Raw genomic sequence first — 20373 nt, 5'->3', positions numbered from 1 at the left:
TCTCGAAAGACTAAAAATGCCTTATATTTTTGAACATTCAACTCCTCAAAAAATATCTTACATTTTTGAAGGGAGGAAGTAATACTTATTGAAATTTGTGTGTGTGTGTCATAGAAATCCATGATTAATTTTTTTTGATACAAAATTCATGATTAATTTAAGAACAAGCAGAATGAAATTTTTAATTTGTTTTAATTATATAACATAACAAAAACGTTATCAGAAAGAAAACAGAATTATTTACGTCAAGAACTTATTATACAAAATAATTATGTTCAATACAAAATGATCTTTACATAAGTTATAGACTGAAAAATAATCATATAAAATGCCTTAAAATTTTAAAATAAACCCCAGCAACAGTACAGAAAAAACCTAAAAGAAGGTTACAATAAGGTTATTAGGAATAACAAATAGTTTTACGTACGTACATATATAATTCGATGCCCTTGAGCATTAATTTTTGAAAAACGTTAATACTCATTGATAATGATTTTTATCGTTCATTCATACAAGGTACGTATATATACATACATATATTAATTTATGATTAATTTATGAAATAAAAAAGAATTTTATATCTTAAAATTTAAAAATGCTTTTCTGTAACATACATTTTTTTCTGAAAATGTTTTAAGATATTAGCATATAAAAATAAAAAAAAAAACGGTATTTACTCCAATAACTCCTGATGATAAGCGCTAAAAAAAAAAAGACCAAGATTGTGAATTTTTGAAATTCTGTCATGTTTACTAATATTTTTTACCTTCAAAATTCAATAACTTTTCAACCTTTAAGTTGGAATACATAATTTTTTTGTCGTCAAAAAAATAAATAATTTTTTATTAACATGCGGTCAGCAAGTGTTGGTTTGGCTGATAAAGATGTAGCTTATGACTCTCAAAGTCACGGGATTAAATTTCACTACCGATATCAATGAAAAATCCAGAAATGATGATATGGGGGGTGGCTAAAATTGAATTTTTTTTAAAATGGTGGGGGGGGGGGGAATTTGATTTCAAAATGTTTTACAAATAAAAATTTTTATATTTATAAATGATGCAGAGTATGGCATGCTTCCCCTTGGATTTGTCATTGACTGAAGTGATAACCTTATTAACAGATAATTTGTTAAATACCTCTAAAGCTAACTCACTTAAATTGTTTTCTATAAAAAACATTGAGAATATCATGACGTTTGGTTTTGAGGTGATGAGTATTTGGACTGCTTAAATTAAATAATGTAAATTTAATTTAAATAATTTAATTTAATATTAAAATTTCTTATGACTTTTATAAATTGACTATTGGGCATACAGTCTAAATTTAAAATTTTAAACTCACAACTTTTTCTTACAAATTTTTTAAGGTGCCGGTTTGGAGACTATTTTAGTTTTACTTTTTAAGTATTATATTTACTCAAACAAAAATTTATAAAAATTGTAAAAATATTTAATATAAATTAGACCATTTAAATTAAATCTACATTATTGAAATTGATAAGATATATTTATTAAATTTTTATAATTTTTATTTTAATAAATATATAACAAAACTATAAAATAAAACCTGTAAATTTGGAGCGTTCAGTTTTTTAACATGAAAAGTCCACATGCTCCATCACCATGCATGCATGATGCTCTATATAAATCACAAGAGTTTCATGGATCCACACCACAGACCAAGCGATCAAAAGAGGACATTCAAAGAAATCATTGAGTGATAGTGATCATTAATGGCGGCTCTTCTTATTCCAGCTTTGCCAGCTTTGGTAGAAGGGTTGGCCGTACCTCTTCTGGCGGCAGGTGGAGCAATAGTAGCCGGAAAGGTAGTCGGACCACTGGTAGAAACCGTAGCCGATGCAATGAAACCCGTGGTAGAAACGGTAGCCGATGCAATGATACCCAGACCAATGGAGGAACAAAGGGAGAAGGAAGACAAAAGGAAAAGGGAGGAACAAAGGGAGAAAGAAGAAAAAAGGAAAAGGGAGGAACAAAGGGAGAAGGAAGAAGAAGAAAGGAAAAGGGAGAAGGAGAGAAGAAAGCATCAGAAATGGAAACAAAGGCTATTGCGACAAAGTCTTCAAAGTATGTTAAATAGGTTCCGCAGCGGTGGCGGCTGCAATGACCCCCCCGGCAATGTCATGCCCAGCGGCGGAAACGGCAATAAACCCCCCGGCAGCGACCCGCCCAGCGGCGGCAACGGCAATGGCCCTAGCAGAGGCAGCCACAGCCACAGCAGCAGTGATGAAAATGGAAAAAAGGGAAGGAAAAGGGAGGAACAAAAGAAGAAGGAAGAAGCTGAAAAAAGAAAAAGGGAGGAGGAGAAGAAAAAAATAACGGAAAGGATAAATAGACTAATCGAAAAAGACAATAAAAGATTGGAAAAAAAGATTACTCGCATCCTCGATAATAGCCCCGGCTGCTTCGACAGTGGCAGCAGCAGCACTGGCAGTGATATCGAATATGAAAATGGCAAGAAGAAGACGAATAGTGGCGCTGACATGGACAGGATGACAAAGAAGAATGAGGACAAAGCAAATCACAGTGGTACTGATACTGACAAGAAGACAAAGAAGAGGAACGAGAACGAAGCACACTATAGTGGTACTGACATTGACAAGGCAAGTCCACTATATGTGCCCGTTTTTAATTAATTACAAAGTATTTATTATCAGTAATGAATGAATTTGAATCAGGTGATTTAAATTTACTCATTTAATAAATATCTTAATTATAATTTTTAAATTTTATTAATACTTAAAAATATCAAGATGCATACAAAAATTCAAAACAAACATCACAATCTGAACAATTCTCATATGATCTCCAAAAATTTGATATTTTTGATATTTTTTTAATATTATATGACAAATCTCTTATAACTGTTTGATAAAATGGAACAGTATTATCATGTTATGTAAAATATAATCTGTTTATTAGTTTAAATCCACTAACTCAATGATAAAATTATCATTGAGTTAGTAGACTTAAACTGATGACCATATATATAATCTAGAGAGTTGCATGATTCATGTATGATTCATTAATAGTATGATTTGTTATAGAATTTGTTATTTACACCGAGATGTTCATGTTTGTGTACTTAATAACTGTGGTTTACTTGTATTTTGATTTGATTACAAAAGAAGAAGAAAGCAGAAGCGTGGATTAATGAGATGAAGAAGAAGCCTTGAACATAAGGAGCCACATGGAGGCATGCATATATATTCCACCAGGCTAGCTACCAAGCTCCACCTTATATATAATAACTTGGCGCCAAAAAAAAATAATAATAATAGTAATAACTGTCTTAATGTAACTACATAAATAAATGTGCTGTTGGGTTTTTCTATATGTATGTGTGAGCTCAATAATAAGAACTGTGTTAAGGTAAGTACAAAAATAAATATTCTGTCGAAGTAGAAGCCAACATAAAAGCTTGTCTTGGCTATATGTATATCCGTGCATGAGATGTTACATAAGACGGACTACAGACGTGAGATCTGTGTATTTCGAAACAAAGCTTGCTTTTTGTTTATATTTACTCCTTCCTGCTTTATTATACATAAAATAAATGAACAATCATGTCCAGGCATATCCTTGTTTTCAATATATATGTATATATATTTCAATTTATAGCTTAGAGAATTTAATTAACACACAATAATGGAATAATTATTGACAGATGGATTAATGTTCTCATTGTCTTTTAGTTTAGTATGGATATAGAGATTAACAGAGGATTAGATGAATAAATTAAATATTCACCAATGTGAGTTTGTTGCTAACCGCAAGTGCACGGGTCGTAGCAATTAATATAAAATGAGTAGAGTATCGTTCCCTCAAGAATTTATTTAAAAAAACTATAATTAAATAAAAGACTAAGCAAATTTGATCAAGTTGAATTTCACATAGTTAGGTGAAATGACTTTGCAAATGAAACTAACGCTAGAAAATAAAGAAAAGTGAGTGATTCACAAACTTTAAACACAATTTAGGACCTAGAATTATTTATTCCCCTTGCATTTCATAACACCAAAATTACCTCCTTTCATAAATGCTTTTAATGAAAATAAGTGCTAACCTACGATTCTAAAAATACTTAGACAAGCTCTCTCAAGTCATGAACATGTGTTTAGTTAAATTAATTGCTCAATCTCTTGTTACAATTAATAAAACTCAATTTTAAACACCAACCCTAATGTGGCTATGCAAGGCTAGCAAGTATATCTCTATCTTACTAGCAAAACCACCCATCAACATGCAAATATCAAGTTCTTACACAACTTTACTCAAGTTCTACACTCAACCTAGCCCTCTCAAGCATCAATTAAGTGAACCCAACATCTAAATGGGTTAGAAGCATTAAGGAAAGAGTAAAATAAACACATATATATCATTAATCACAAAAAGAGAGGAGGAACATAATGTTAATCCATACAAGGGTTCTAAATAATCCTAGAATAAAGGGTTTAACTACCCATAATCATCCACAAGCTATAAATATATAAAATGAGTGAACTCATTTCAGATTACAAGATAGGAAAGGGAAGAAGAATAGCAAAACCAAAGAAGAAGAGCTCCAAATGTTTTCAAAGCTTCAATCTCTTGATCCCAACTCTTCCAATGTCCAAACCCTAGCGCAACCAAGCTCTAAATGTGTCTAAAAGTTTGAAAAATGCATTCTGAGTCGAGCTCACAGCTTATATGTGTCCTAGCCAACTAATTTCTGATAAATAAAACGCAGCATTTTTCTGACAGTGGCGAAAGTCGTAAATGAAAGTCACGACTTTGGGATGTCTTTGGCAGTTTTGCACTATTTTTACAACTAACGAAAATCAATCATTTTGCTCTTAATTTTTTCATCCAAAAGCCTTCCATAAACATTCACAAAGTTTCAGAAATGCTTTTAATCAAAACTTCAATCAAAATAACATGAAATTAGGCTAAAAATATCAAAGTAAAGCCAAGAACACAAGCCCAAAACAAAATACACATTTTTCTAATTTGGGCAATAAAAACATATACAATTGAACCAAAATGAATTAGAATCTAAGGAAAATGTGATGAAATAACATGAACCTCTAGAGGTTAACACACCCTCAAACTTAGATTTTTACTCATCCTCGAGTAAAACATATAATAAAACAACTAGATTGACCAATTATTCATCTACTAAGCATGCATGAAAATATCCTCACTAGTTGCTCCAAATATATATTAAAGAGGATAGCAGTGAAATATAAAGGAATGCTCAATTCATAAATTAAGATCATGCTTTTCAATAATTTAGAAATGTGTGTGTGTGAGACCAGAGAATGATTGGCAACTATCAAGTCAAAATGTAACAACTCAATATCAAGACTTTATATGCCTAAACTCTTCTTCTCTCTCCACTAAAAGATCACTTCACATAATTCAAAATCAATGGAACTTTGTAAGCTTGTAGCGTGGCCGAAGATTTTGGCCTAATTGAAATGAAAGGATAAATGGAATTTAAAGAACTTGAGATAAGTGACAATGAGAAGCCAACCATTCCATCCTTGCTAGCCAAATACTTTTCCCCAAACTTATCTTAAATACCATTCCTTGTACTCCAAATTTATTGATATTGAAACTCTTTTTTTTCATTGTAATTTTTTTCATGTATATTTCTATTTTTTTATACTTTTTTCAGGAGTACAATTAGTAGAATTCCAAACTTTAGTTCCATTCCTCACACCCAAATTTACAACAACACCTCCTTAAACAACTAAACCAATCTTCCCTACTAGCACACAATTTTTTTATCACTTATCTCAAAAGTAAGGTAATTCATGATTTTTCAAGTTGTAGAGGCTAGGGTCTAATGTAGGTTTAAAAAAAAATACATAAGATTTTCAATTCCAAGCTCAAAAAGGGGATCAAATGGAAATGATGCAATAGGTGGGCTTGAAAGGCTCAAACACAATTGAAAGAATGCCCAAATCATATTTTAATATCATGCAAAGTGATTAAAATGCCTTAAGAGAAAGAAAATGCACATAAACTTGCCACAAAATTTCCTAATAGAGGCATTCAAATCATTGTCTGATTCAAAAGTGCAAAAGAAAATTTCACAAATTACTAGAAAGCAAGCCTTAACCCTGCAAATCAAGCATGCCAAAATATTTATTACAACTTCCTATAAAACATATAGTTTAAGCAACATTCTATCATTGGATCATGCATTCTGTTCAACAAATAATTTCTCAATCTAGCTTAAATTTCAGAAGAGAGGAATAGTAAATAGCTAAGTTTTAAAATTAAAGTTCATCTCAAATCAACCAAAATAATACCCTCACCCCCAAACTTAAATTGAACAGTGTCCACACTGTCAAAAGGGTAAAATGAGGGCCCTCTCTCATGCAACTTAATAACTAAAAAGAAGGTGCATGAGAGGCACAAAAAAAATTAGAAACCTGTAACAGTATAATTGAGATATATCTACAGGCAGTCCAAAAATACAACTAACTATACCAGCATGTGCACAAGTTATCATAGAATAATTAGTTGCAAGAGATTAGTCAAGGTATTACATATTAGCTACAAAAATATCAAAGTTAGCCCTGCACAAAATATATCAGAAGATTATGGCTAACCATATTTACCCAAAAAGAACTAATCAACAGCTAATTAGAATTAAAAACAGAAATAAAAGGCAGTAAAGTAAAGAAGGGTGAAGCTAGTCAGCGTGGGTGTCTGAGTCTTGGCCAACATTAATATTGGCCTCCTTTTCTTCCTCTGGCAAGTCTATCTGAAATCTCTGATGCAAGAATGGCTCAATGTGGTGGAGCCTGAAGTCAATCCAATCTAGCTGGCTTTGGAGGCCTTCATGCATATTTTAGATGAGTTCTATGAGGTTGCTCAGTGTAGGCTCAACATGAGGTGGATCAATATGCCTCCTACCATCCGCAGTTTGATTTGGCACCCCTCTTGGTCCCTTAGCACATCGAATTTCTCTATAATTGAACATTAGCAAAGGAGGGAGCATGAGATCCTTCAGAAAAGTGGGAACCTTCTTCTCTAAGCACACTTGAGTAATCAAGTGTGGGAACCCAAATGCTTGCTTGCGATATCTACTTCTAGACAACTTCCGCATGTACTCAAACATGATTTTTGGAAAGTCGACAGATTGCCTCATCATTAAGCTATATAAAAGGGCAGCTTGATCAACAGTCACATCACTCATATAGGTTACTGGGATCACATTAGATGCCAAGAAGTGCCACTATATATGAGTTATCCTGTTCAGATTACAGCACAAAATACTCTTAGGATTGCCATGGGTGTCATGTTGCCAAATATTTTTATTAGGAAGGCATAGCACTCGGACTACATCATCAAATGGCAATTGAGTTCTATCATTCTTATAAATAGTATATTAGCACTCTTCTATGGGAGAAAGGTTATACACCTTTCGAAATGTGTCCTCAGTGATCTCTACCTATTTGCCCCGTACCTTACATAGCAAGGTATCCTTGCAAGCAGCGTAGGCATAGTAAGCTTCTACAAGCGGCTGAGAGGCATGGCTTTATTTACAAATGAGGCTAGTGGCATGATATACATCATGCAAATCATTGTAAAATTGCTCAGACTATCTTGAAGGGAAGGGTCTTTCTTGAACTATTTTTTTGCGCCCTTCAAATTTTACTCAAAATAATCTTGAATTGCAATAGTGGCAAATCAGGTTTTATCCCATCCCAATCCCTTGGAGCTTTCACTAACCTTAATGAACTTAGCTTTTTTAGAAAGTGGGACACTTTTCTCACCCATTGCCCACAAGAAAGCACTCGATGCAACACCAATAAGCAACAGCCAGTACAAGTAATGACAAAAGTTCAAATCAGAACAAATAAGATTTAATGAAGCTAGCACATGACAACATGTTGTACAAAGGGATTTAAATAATGTCTAGCTTCCATATACACAGATTTGAACTTAATAAAGGGTACAAAACATGAAGATCAATGCTAAATCCAAAATTAAAAGGCATGACAATAAGTGCTAAACATTGATTACAACTATGAGCTCAAGGTTAATAATGAGAGCATTCAACCAAAAAAATATAGCCCATTCATGCTCACCAAATTCAACTTGTACAAGCATGCTAATAATACCCCTTTTTTAATCATCTAGAGTATGCCAACAATATATTCAAGTAGCTAGTCATGAGCATGAAATTCTAGCATCAACATCATTTCATTATAATCAGAAGAAGATAACCCAGAACAGTGAAAAATGAGCATCATCAAAACGGTGAGAAATTATTCTTCAAACACCCTGAATTTCTAGATAACCATATTCAATGAATGAGCTCAATTTAATTCAGTTGGAACATCAAATAGAGCCATTTCAATCAAGTCTATTCAAAAATTCATATGTAACAAGGAAAGCACCAAAAGCTCAAACACTTAGTCAAAACCATAGAATCCCATAATTAATATTTAGTCCAATCTTAGAGAATCAACCATTAGCATTAAATTTTAGAGTAAATGCACTACCCTCAAAACAGTGTTAAAGGGAACCTAAAAATTTGTGAATCAATCCCCTAAACAATGCATTCAAATCCAAAACCTTCCACATTGAGTGACTGATAGTTTAGAAGCAAATCAAAATCCAGCAACCAGATTAAAATTCCAGAGCTTAATACAAGACTTCTAAACTAACAAAACCTTATGAACATAAAAAAAATTTGGCCAGATAATGTACCTCAAAACCCAAACTCAGAATAGTGAGAATACGACAAGAACAAGAGTGAATAGACTCGAAACAGTGAACTCGTTGGCAAAGAGTAGTTGAGAAATTTTAGACCGAGCAGAAGCATAAATCAAAGCTTTAGACAGTAGCTATGGAGGAGAAAATGAGCTGTGTGGCTTAAACGAAAATGGCAGAAATGAGTCAATCTCTAGATCTGAATGTTGGCGATTAGAATAGGGATTGGAGAAGAAGATTGTAGCGAAAGGAGGAGAAAGGGTGAGTGCAAATGGAGAGGGAGACTTACGAGTGGCAGATGATGAGAACACGGTAATGCAACAGCTTACAGCAAGGATGAAGCTATAGCGGAGAGTGATCAGAACAGTGAGGGTAAGCTACAGTGGCGAAGGCTTGGGCAAATGGTGAAGAAGAAGTAGAAGAAGCAGACGGTGGTTGTGGAGAACGAAGTTAGGAGATGGGAAAGGAAATGCTGTGGCTGCTGGTGGAACTCAAAAAACGAGGTGACGGTGAAAGCGAGTAAAGCTACAAATGCTGGTAGACGGTGGTAAAGCAAGGGGATGACAGTGAATGGAAGTGAGGTGCAAAAGGAAAGGACAAAACTAGACAGGGAAATAAAGAAAGAAGACATGTGAGGTCAGTTCAGGTCAGATTCTCTCTGTTGTTTTTTTTTATTAAATGAGGCTGATCAGGAAAGAAGAAATAAACGCTGATAAGGAAAGAAAAAAAAAACTGCATGAAGATATTCAAATATATATATATATATATATGTGTGTGTGTATATATATATATATATATATGTATATTTGAAAAAGAAAGTAAGATGTGTGTAACCATGAGTTTGGAATGGAAGAGCTGAGGGTTTTTTAAATTTGAACCAATTTCAAAAAAAATTTTAAAGAGGAGGAGCTGCAGGTGCAGTACATTTGGAGAGGGAAGGAAAAGAAGAAAAAAATTATTATTATTAAAATTATATGTATATAAATATATATATATATATATATATTAAAACATTGTAAAAAAACAAAAAATTAGTACAAAAGGGAAATAAAAGAAAAAGACAGAAAAGAAAAAATATTATTAATATTATATTTTTTGAAAAAGAAAATTCAAATTTTTTTTTCAAACAGTCCAGAGTAAATGAAGGTCGTGACTTTGGATTTAAGCTTGAAATGAAAGTCACAACTTTGACCTTCTCTGGAATCTCAAAGTCGTGAGCCCAAAGTGACTTTTGTCAGAACTTTCTTGATAGCAAAATTCTGCAGCACTCTGTTTTCAAAAATCTGATTTGTTCACCCTTTAAAACCTCTTCCGAGGACCCAAAAAGAACCATTTTTCATGGTAATCAAATCACAAAAAATTGCATTTACTTTAATAAGCTCAAAATAATTTCCAAGACAAGTTTATAAGCATAAAAAAAAACTTAAATAGCTTGACTTCCCTAAAATTTTCCTTCCTTTTGTGCTCTTTTATTCTTTGGCCACATTTCTTGCTTCTCCAAAGGCTTATACTTCCTCATATCTTCTTGTTAACCTACAAAAATGACAAGATCACACATAACTTCACCAAAACAACTAAACTACAAACGAAAAATCAAAAGATAAGGTTTAAAACTTGGGTTGCCTCTCAAGTAGCGCTTGTTTTATATTCATTCATCCTGACTCTTCTCTTCTTCAAGAGGCATCAAATAAGGGCAAGGTGATTGCTTCACGGTCTACCTCACCACCCCAATAATGCTTCAATCGTTGCCCATTGACTTTAAATCTTTCTTCTTCAGTGCTTTCTAACTCAATAGCAACATGAGGGAATGCTTGGACCACATTGAACGGTCCTGACTATCTAGACTTGAGTTTGCCAGGAAATAATCTCAATCTAGAGTTGTACAAGAATACTTTTTGGCTTGGCTCAAATGCTTTGCATAAAATTTTCTTATCATGCCACCTTTTTGTCTTCTCCTTGTATTGCCTAGCATTCTCATAGGCATTGAGCCGAAATTTATCAAGTTCATTCAGTTGGAGAAGTCTTTTTTCACCCATGGCCTTAAAATCAAAGTTGAGCTTTTGGATAGCCCAATAAGCACCATTTCTAGCTCTATAGGTAGATGACATGCTTTCCCAAAAACTAACCGGTATGGAGACATGCTGATAGGAGTTTTATAAGCCGTTTGATAAGCCTTATGAACACCGTATTTTGTTCGGACATTATTTTTAATAACTAAAAAAATATAAAAATACAAAAAAAGGAAATTTAATCTATTTGGATTATACTTTCAAATATATATATATATAATACAAAAATAAAATCCTTTTAGAGATTATGTATCTTTTACAATAAAAAAATTAATTAAAGTTAAGAATACTAACCTTGCTCAAATCTTTAAAATTCTCTCTCAAAATATTTCAATAATAAGAAAATTATGAGAATCAACTTCTTAAGAATTAAGCATTTTTAAATTTTTGTAGATCTAATTGTCTCCCTCATATGTACATATACACAATAATAATAAAAAAATAATTAAAAACTAAAAGAAAAGAGAGTTAGGTTTTTTTAAAAAATAAATAATAATAATATAAATAATATGGAAATCAGCATTTAACCAATGCCTCTATCCATTCGTCCAGGTGTAGCAGCAGGAATTAGATAAAAAAATAGACTATGCATGCACAGATTTTTCGACTGAGCACCAGAAAGAAAAATGAAAGAAATAGAAGCATGCAGCAGCCAAACACACGTGATACAGAACACGCACCCACACACACTTTCGAACATACGTAGAACGAGAAGAAACAGAAACATGCAGTAGCAACACACACACACGGAGACTAAGCATGATAGAAGGAAAAGGGAAGCAGAACATGTAGAGAAGGAAAGCAGAAAAAAAAAGAGATCAAAACCAGAGCAGTACCATACATAGAAAAAAAAGGGAAGTCACGCACGAAACCATAGTCAGATGTAAAGAAAAGGAAAACCAGAGCAGCAGACTAGAGCTGAAACACGCAACAAAGAAAGCCGAAGAGCAAGGGAAAAGCAAAACACGCATACCCACATGCACAAAAAAACGCTCAGAAAAACAGAGCATTAAAAGAAAGGCAAAAAAGGAGAAAAAGAGGAGGCTGAGAGGGAGAGACCTGGAGTATAAAAATGCAAAAAACAAGAGGAGACGGGGAGAAAAAAAGAAGAAGAAAACGGGAGCAGGAGGATGAATGAAAACTGGAGAAGAGAGGTACAGAGGAAAAGAGAAGAAAAACAGAGCAAGAGGAGGACGGAGAGAGCTGAACGTGAAACAGGAAAAGAGGAGCTGGTTTTGGCTGGAGAAAAGGAGAGAAACTGAGAAAGAGCTGAAGGGAGAGAGGAGTTGGTTTCAGCTAGAAAAATAGGAGAGAAATCGAGAGAAAGAGTTGAGACGAGAATAGAAGAGAGAACGTGAAAAGAAGAGCATGGAGATTGAGAGGAAGAGACGGATGAGAGCAGTAGTCCGAGGAAGAAGAACACCAAAAATGAGAACACAGAGAGAAGAGGAAGAACGCAGAAAAAACAGAGAAAATGAGGACGAGAGGAAAAGGAGTAGATGTCTTTCTCTTGCCAGAGGAACGAAGGCAGTGTCTTGCTTGAGAAAAGAGCAACATTTTGTTCAGAACTAGGAGCTAGCCATCCTTTTCCATCACTGCAAGAAGTCTGAGTTGTTTTTCTCCCTTCTTTGCTCTGCTATTTGGTACGCCACACTTGTCTTTTGCTTCATATCGTTCTTGTTCTAAAACCTGGCAACAGATACGTGAGTATATTTGTATCATGAAAGGGATCCTTGATGATAATTCCTCATATTTGAAATAAGAAAATTTGGAGGTTTTAAACGTTCAAGTATGGATAGGAAATATGTGTGAAAATATTTGAAGAGAAAGTATCCTGTAATATTGTGTTTTCTTTTTCTAAATAATGTTGCATACTTTAAATATGCTCTAACATGTGGTTATATGTTTTTACAAATGAGGTTGATTTAGTTATAATACTTTAGCATGTATTGTTGAGCTAAGTGATAAGAAGATTCAAGTTTGTCTTCTAGCATGAAAGAATATTGATCAACCTAAATTTGATTTCTATTTCTTTATTTCTCAAAGTCATACATTATTTTGTGTTTAATTTTCATTTAATAATAATTGATTAATTCTTGAAGATAATTTTGATTTTATATGACATCATTTTCATATGGAGATTTTAAATATGTGGTTAAATGAAGGAGTTTGTTCTTATTATTTCACAAATATAATCAATTAGAACATTTGAATGGTATCATGAGTTGTAGATATTCAGCTTAATCGCCTCATTATGAAGGATAATAAGTCCTCACAAATGTTGTGGTCATTAACTTATAAAACAAATAAATAAATAAATTTCGTAAATAAAATTATAAATGTTTTTTTAATAAAATTAATTAATTAAATTAATGCATTAAATTTTTTGGTCATGTGAGATTTTTGAATATCCATAGACCTCTAGAATAATCATCCTACCGTGAAAGTCAATAAGACTTCGTAGGTATAGCGATTGAGATTTTTATATTTAAAAACGCAAATTATATAATTACTTATTAAAATATTTTTAAAATATATAATATTTAATCTTCTATGGTGTGAGGATTTTGAATCTCCGCAGATATTTAGGATAATCGTGTTACCATAAAAGTCAATAAGGCTTTACAGGTATGATGATTAAGGGTCTTTAAAAAAAAAGAGAAGTATATATGAATGCACTAACAAAAATAATAATAAAAAAAATTAAGTAAATAAACTAAGTTGTTAAACTCTTTTATCATGTGGGAGTTTGGATTCTCCGCAGATATAAAGAATAATTGTATTACCGTATGAACCAACAGGGCTCTGCAGGTATAGCAATTAAATTCTCATCATAAAATATGAAAAATAAAAATAAAAAATAATTCTTAAACCCTTTACCTTTTTCTCATTCAAAAAAAATTCAAAAATTGAGAAAATAATTGAAATTAAATCAACATTTTGCAATTTAAAACACACACATCAAAATTTTTAGAAATTATTTTATTTGCAAAATGATGAATTATTTCTGATTAATTTTTTTTTCAAAAAATATTTTCACCAACAATTACCGAGCTCGAACTATGTGGACTTTGATCTCCATCACAAGGTACATAGGCCTTAGAGTCAGATTCTGAGTCAAGTCCTCCCCGTAAATAAATAAATATTTCTCACTTAATTGTTATCATTTTTATATCAAACACATGAATATAAAAGAGATAATTAAAATAATTTTAAAACCATATTGATTTTGCGCAACAAACTTTAGGTAATTGTTCTCACAAATGAGTGTTGTAAGGTGCCTAACACCTTCCCCACATTCAACCGACTCCTGAACCTTTCTTTCTGAATTCGCAGACCATCCTTATCCACCTTTAAATGGTTTTCCAAGATTTTTCTCAAAATTTTGGTGGCAACTCCCATTTCTTCAGTCTTTCTTCTGAAGACTGGAACCTCCACTCTCGCGCCGTCCGTGTCGCATTTCTGGTGCGACAATTGGTGACTCCACTAGGGACAATTAGAGAGTCAAGCCTATATAAGTTTGTTGTGCTCCAAATATAATATGGTTTTTTTATTCATTATTATCCCTTTTAATTTTTTACGTGTTTTTTTTCCTTTATTTTTCTATTCTCTCTCTTTTTTATTTGTTTTATAACATGTCTTAGGATAGATAACATGCGGAATAAATCCTAGGACAGAAGACTCTTATTTGTACATATATTTATCTCTTTGTTTGACTTGATGGGTAGATGAGGGATGGGGAATATCAGATTTGCATACACTTACCCTCACACACATAATGGGCCCTAAACCTAGCTCTAAGGGAGCCTTAGGTTAGCAAAAGTTGGTAATGGTTTTCCTGAGGAATGTTCATGTTCCCGGAGATTACTATGAAAATTTCGCCCGAGTTGTTACTTATTTATTAAGTTTACTCCCTGAAGGGTTGAAAAGCTCTCGGAGGAATAAATTTATTAAATGGGATTTCTATCATCATGGTGGAAGCAACTTGGTTGCCCATGCTAGGATTGTTAGATCAAACCAAGAACTTTACACATAATAAGTCAACCTTGCTAATATCCCTATAGTATGTTGATGAAGTGCTCTTGAGATATCCTGACTAAGGATAATATTTGATGTAGGACCAAAAAAAACTTTGTTCTACATCATTTCCTTAAACAAAGAATAGATATCAAATTTATTGATTTTTCTTTTGTGGGTATTAACTGTCATCAATGTTAAAATATACTATTTAGATTATAAATATTCTATAAAAGCCATTAGTAATATATATATATATATATATATATCATTTAATTGATGGGCATTTTCCTTAAGAAGCAGTAAGGAATCATAGGAGTGAGTAAAATTATTAATGAGTTAGTATTAGTTAATTAGACTTGCAAAAAAAAAAACTTTAACTATAATTGTGAAAATTCTCCATCTCTTATAAAATAAACTCTAGTTTTTACTCCCCTGAAATTCAATAAGGATTTGGAGGGATAGAAGCTATGGTTAAATTTAACAAGTTTACTCCTCTAAAAATTATATTTGTGACATAGTTTCTTTTCATTTATTTTCTTTTCTTTTCTTTCTCTTATTTTAATAGGAAATAAAGTGGATTGTTAAGAAAGGTTAGCATACAAGAGAAAAGAACAATGAATGTCATGGATGCAATTCCAACAGGAGTAGTATATAGAGGCAAGGGAATAAAGTTGGAGGCAATAATGGAAACATTAGACAACTTGAAAGAACTTTCTCGACACATCAAAAGGAATTCATTATCTGATTTTAGGAAAAAATATAGGGATCTTTTGGACTTGCTTTATGTACCAGTTCAAACTGATGCCATGATTGTTTTGGGACAGTATTAGGATGATACATTGAGATGTTTCACATTCCCAGACTTTCAACTCGCCCCTACAATAGAGGAATATGGTGCTTTCTTGGGGATGCCTCTTGAGGAAGGAGATCAAGTTTATAAGTACCCAAGATATCTACCATCAAAAAATAAAATTGCAAAGCTTCTTGACCTAAACATTAAGGAGGTCAAATTGTTTTGTCCAGGAAATGAGGAAGGGATTTTAAGGGCATTCATGGAAAAATACTTAGTAAAACTGGCTGAGCAGAAAAGATAGATTGTTTTCAATAGGGTTTTTGCTATGGTAATTTATGAAATAATTCTATTCCCATTTTTTATAGGGGTAATTGATTTACATGCAATTAGTGTATTTTACATGGTAGAATATCATCGAATTAACCCCGTACCAGCAATTCTGGCAGAAACCTACTTGACTTTAAGCCATTGCCATGCTAAGAAAAAGGGAAGATTGAGGTGTTGCCTTTACTTATTAAATGTATGGATCATGAATCACTTGTACGGAAAAGAATTCCAAGAAGGAAAATAGCATGATTCTTATAATCCACTTACTGCATTCAAAAATAAAGAAGGCAGAACCACATTAGATCGAAAAGGGTGGAGCGAAGTTTTTAGTCAACTCCAAGAAGGAAGAGTTTATTGAAAATTGATATGGTGGAACAATGAGAAAATAATCTATCAATGTGGGATTTCTTAAATGTTCCACTCATGGGTCCGCGGGGAGGAATAAACTACAATCCTGCATTATTATTGAGACAACTGGGTTTCTAACAAAAATTTCCTTCGGGAGGTGTAGTTCAGAGAATTCAATTCCTTCATGATGATGCCACAACTAAGGATCTAAGCCAAAAAGTGGCAAGTGCATGAGATAAAGTTCTATATAGAGGGAAGCTAGAGTTAGGGGTATGTTTGATAAGGGTAGATGAAGATTATCTAACTTGGTTAACAAAAAGAATTAAGGGAACTAATCTAATGTTCGCTCACCCTAATCCCTTGCTTAGCAATGACATAACAGAAGCACAGAAGGGATTAACAAGGAAATTTAAAAGAAGGGGTGAGGAGATAGAAAGATTGACCAAAGCAGATAGGAGAACAAAGAAGCTTTAACCCACCTGCAACACGAGTACGCTTCCTTACAAGAGCATGTAGAAAGAATGAAGAGGCAAGATGCGTGACAAGAGAGTACGAAGATAGATCAATTGAAAAAGGAGAATTTGAAGCTCAAATGCACGATGTGTGACATGCATATACAACTTATAGAGCATGATCAGAAGATGAAGGATCACCTAATTAAGCTGATGAAAGTCACTAAAGAGAGGGACGCTCTCAATGATGAAGTACAAGCCCTTTGTCCTTTAAAGAGTTTATCACAAAAGGTGGAAATAGTTACGAAACAGTTGGAGGCAAAGGGGAATGAATTAGCAATAGTTAGAAGAGATACATCTGGCACAATTCAAAATTTGGTAAAGCAAATACACCAATAAATTGATGCATTAGATGATTGGAGGACACTTTATTCCAGAAAAGCAGAAGAGGCAAAAAAATGGAGGGATCGGGCTGAAAGTTAGATTTAATTGGAAAATATAACCATTTTAAGATTCTGAGAGGTTTACACACAAACAGAGCACATGAGCCATCCCTTTAATACTTCAGTAGAAATTTTAGATTTCATTATGCTATGTGATGACGTCATAGGGGAAATAAGGGCATTAGTGCAATCATGGTGATGTAAGGGAATTATATGTAAAACGTTTGGGCTGTTTGTTTTTTGCACCAAGAGGTTCTCTTTTGTAATGGACATCATTTATAAAGAAACTAGAGTTCTTATGAATTGATTGCCAACCTTATATTCTTATGAATACAATACATATCTTAAAGGAATAAGAAGACTATGATAATTCTTCAAATAAGCGGTGATTCGCATTCAAGTGACCTAGTATTTTGTATGCTAACTCTAAGTGACAATCTACTAATTTCCATTTTTAAAAAAAAATAATAAAATGATCTATAATTTATTTATTTATTTTTTTAAGCAGGAAGATAACATTGCTCCGATAAAGAATTCATTTAACCAAACTCATCACCCTACCCGAGTTTATTTGACTCGTGCTTGAGTTAAGGCTTTGGCAATGGAGGTTCACAACCTTGAGCATGAGGAAAGAATGGAAGAAGAAGTATCATCTTTGAAAAATTAAGTGACCCTTATAAAAGCTCAAATGGGTGAAATGATGAAGTTATTGCAAAATATGAATGCAAGTGGGACAGCTAACACTAGTAACACCCAACCCCCTAATGGAAACTAAGGAAATGAGTCTTTACAGCCACAAGGGGGAGTTGTTAACAGTACGACAGTCAGTGGAAGGATTGATCCTATAGCGAAATCCCCTAAACAACCTACCTAAGAATGGAATAAGGGAGAAGTATACACATATAATATTCCAGTTATAGATCCAACTAAAGGGTTTAATAATGCATCATTAAGAGGCATGGAAGACAATTCCAAAGATAGCTGGAAGGAAGAGATGTCAGAAATAAAGGATCAACTTCGGGCTTTACAAGGTCCAGTCACTTGGGAATCCCTTAAGATTGACGAACTTTGCTTACCACCGAAAGTGCCTGTTCCAAAGAATTTTCAAGTACCAAACTTCACCAAGTATGATAGTAGTGGTGATCTTGAATATCATTTGGTTACTTACTACACAAAGATATCAGTTTGGTCAAGGGAAGAAAAGTTCCTCATCAATTTCTTCCAAGAAAGTCTCACAGGGAGTGTGTTAAGGTGGTTTATGAAATCTGATCTCTCTAAATATAAGAAATGGGGTGATTTGGTTGGGGTATTCATGAAACAATACAGGTTTAACCTAAGCATAGCCCCAACAAGGGAATAGTTAGAAGGGATGAAGAAGAAGGCTAATGAGACTTTTAAGGAATATGCCCAAAGATGGAGGTTAGTTGCCTCCAAAGTTCAACCTCCTCTAATTGAGTCTGAGTTACGAACTTATTTTATTAATGCTCTAGTTGATCCTTATCATAAGATTATGTTAAGAACGCAGGCTCGAGATTTTTCTGATCTTATTAAAGTAGGTGAACGAATTGATACAAGCATACGGAGAGGAAGATTAGAAAATACACCCTTAGAAGCCAAGAAAGCACAAGTAGGGAAGAAAAAGGAGGGAGACATCAATTATGTGCAAGGACCCTACTAACAATCCTTCAATCACGTCCATAACCCTTCGTATTCTTAACCAAACAACTTTATATGGTTTGATTTAACACGGTCAAGGGTAGAATTTCATCATGCTCCTCCGAATGCTCAATTTAATCATCAAATAGGTAATCTACACCATAGTGGAGTAAGACTAATAAGGCCACCTCGAGATGAACGCCCGTTACCAAACTTTAATGTTACATGGATAGAGTTATATAAAGATTTGGTTACAAAGAATCTTATGGGGCCTCAACCTATTAAACCTCCCCAACCACCTTTCCCAGGTTGGTATGATCCGAACGCAACATGTGAATACCACATGGGGGTGGTCGGCCACTTCATTGACAAATGTAATGCTTTTAGAAGACATGTGCTTCTTCTATTAAATAACAATCATATTGGGATTAAGACAAGTAACAATCCCGATATCACCACCAATCCTCTACCTGAGCACGAGAAAGGAAAGCCAGTGGCCATGATAGATAATGACATTAGCCTCTCAAAAGCAATAAAGGACATTCCTTGCACCATGAAGTAGTTGTATGAGCACTTAAGAGAATTGGGCTACATCCAGTAAAGCTTTAGGAGCAATGAAAGAACTTCTCGAGTTATGCTTGATTTTTGTGAATATCACCAAGAGGCTATAGGTCATGACATTGAAAAATGTATTCCCTTCAAAAAGCTGGCTTAAAAAATGATGATATTAGGGATTGTGGTCATTGACAGAAAAAATACAAGAAATATATGTGCATTAGATGGGAAGGTTACATATTTTGAAATCAATAAGGAGTTGTAAGCTACAGAAGGAGAAAATTCATCCCGGGACAAATAAGCCAATTTATGAAGTGAAGGAATCAATGAAAAAATCCTTTCTGCTTATCAACAAAGTGTCTCATAATGTCAGTGACAGGAAGCCTATCGCTCTCCTTCACGTACCAGCACCATTCCCATATCATAGCAATCATGTTGTACCTTAGAATTATGGCTTAAGAATTGAAGGCTCTTTTGATCAAGGGACGCTAAACAAAGTTAGTAACGTTGACAGTACTATTGGTAGAATTACACAAAGTGGTCGAATTTATGCTAATGAAACCTATATGTTAGGGGGTAAGGGTTTAAAAGTTGGAAAAAGCTCAGGCACTAAAGAATTTACTATGAAAAGCAAAGAAGAAGGGATTGATGAATTTTTAAAGATCATGAAACAAAGCAAATATAACATTATGGAACAATTGAATAAGACGCCAACGCGAATTTCTATATTGTCCCTTATTCTGAATTCTGAAGTGCATCAAAAGGCTTTACAAAAGGTTCTAAATGAAGCTTATGTGTGCCCGAACATAACTCTAGAGAAAGTGGTTAATTTAGTTAATGTTGTGAAAAACTCTACATTGATTGCATTCTCTGAAGATGAGATTTTCCCGATAGCTTCTCAACGCCCAAAGGTGCTCCACATTACTTTGAAGTGCCATGGTTATGTAATAGCCAAGGTTTTAATTGATGGAGGTT

General features: G+C 33.6%; 1 protein-coding gene and 1 long non-coding RNA gene across 3 annotated transcripts; one reads left to right on the top strand and one right to left on the bottom strand.

The window, feature by feature from the left end:
* The first annotated feature begins 1671 nt into the window (after positions 1-1671).
* LOC129318828 (uncharacterized) lies at positions 1672-3540 on the top strand. 2 transcript variants are annotated; one of them, XM_054963795.1, is made up of 2 exons: positions 1672-2623; positions 3152-3540. In XM_054963795.1, the coding sequence occupies exons 1-2, from the start codon at positions 1736-1738 to the stop codon at positions 3194-3196; spliced, it is 933 nt and encodes a 310-aa protein (XP_054819770.1). In that variant the 5' UTR covers positions 1672-1735; the 3' UTR covers positions 3197-3540. The 2 variants fall into 2 exon arrangements, with proteins under 2 accessions (XP_054819770.1, XP_054819769.1); XM_054963794.1 differs by having other exon boundaries at positions 3149-3540.
* Positions 3541-6507: 2967 nt separating this feature from the next.
* LOC129318981 (uncharacterized) lies at positions 6508-9298 on the bottom strand. Its single transcript, XR_008595373.1, has 2 exons — positions 8733-9298; positions 6508-7267 (listed from the first exon to the last, which is right to left on the bottom strand). It is a non-coding gene; the product is annotated as an uncharacterized LOC129318981 (long non-coding RNA).
* Positions 9299-20373: the final 11075 nt, after the last annotated feature.

Source organism: Prosopis cineraria, unplaced genomic scaffold (genome assembly GCF_029017545.1).
Source record: "Prosopis cineraria cultivar Desert tree isolate PC_DT_omini unplaced genomic scaffold, ASM2901754v1 PC8, whole genome shotgun sequence".
Lineage (NCBI taxonomy): Eukaryota > Viridiplantae > Streptophyta > Magnoliopsida > Fabales > Fabaceae > Prosopis > Prosopis cineraria.
Note: the sequence above shows the minus strand (reverse complement) of the source record. Positions and strands in the feature narration are given on the sequence as shown.

Bases quoted from the DNA above. Each gene is read 5' to 3' on its own strand.
- LOC129318828 (XM_054963794.1), top strand. From the start codon at position 1,736: ATGGCGGCTCTTCTTATTCCAGCTTTGCCAGCTTTGGTAGAAGGGTTG. The intron at 2,624-3,148 runs GCAAGTCCACTA...TGATTACAAAAG, and splicing joins GTGGTACTGACATTGACAAG to AAGAAGAAAGCAGAAGCGTG.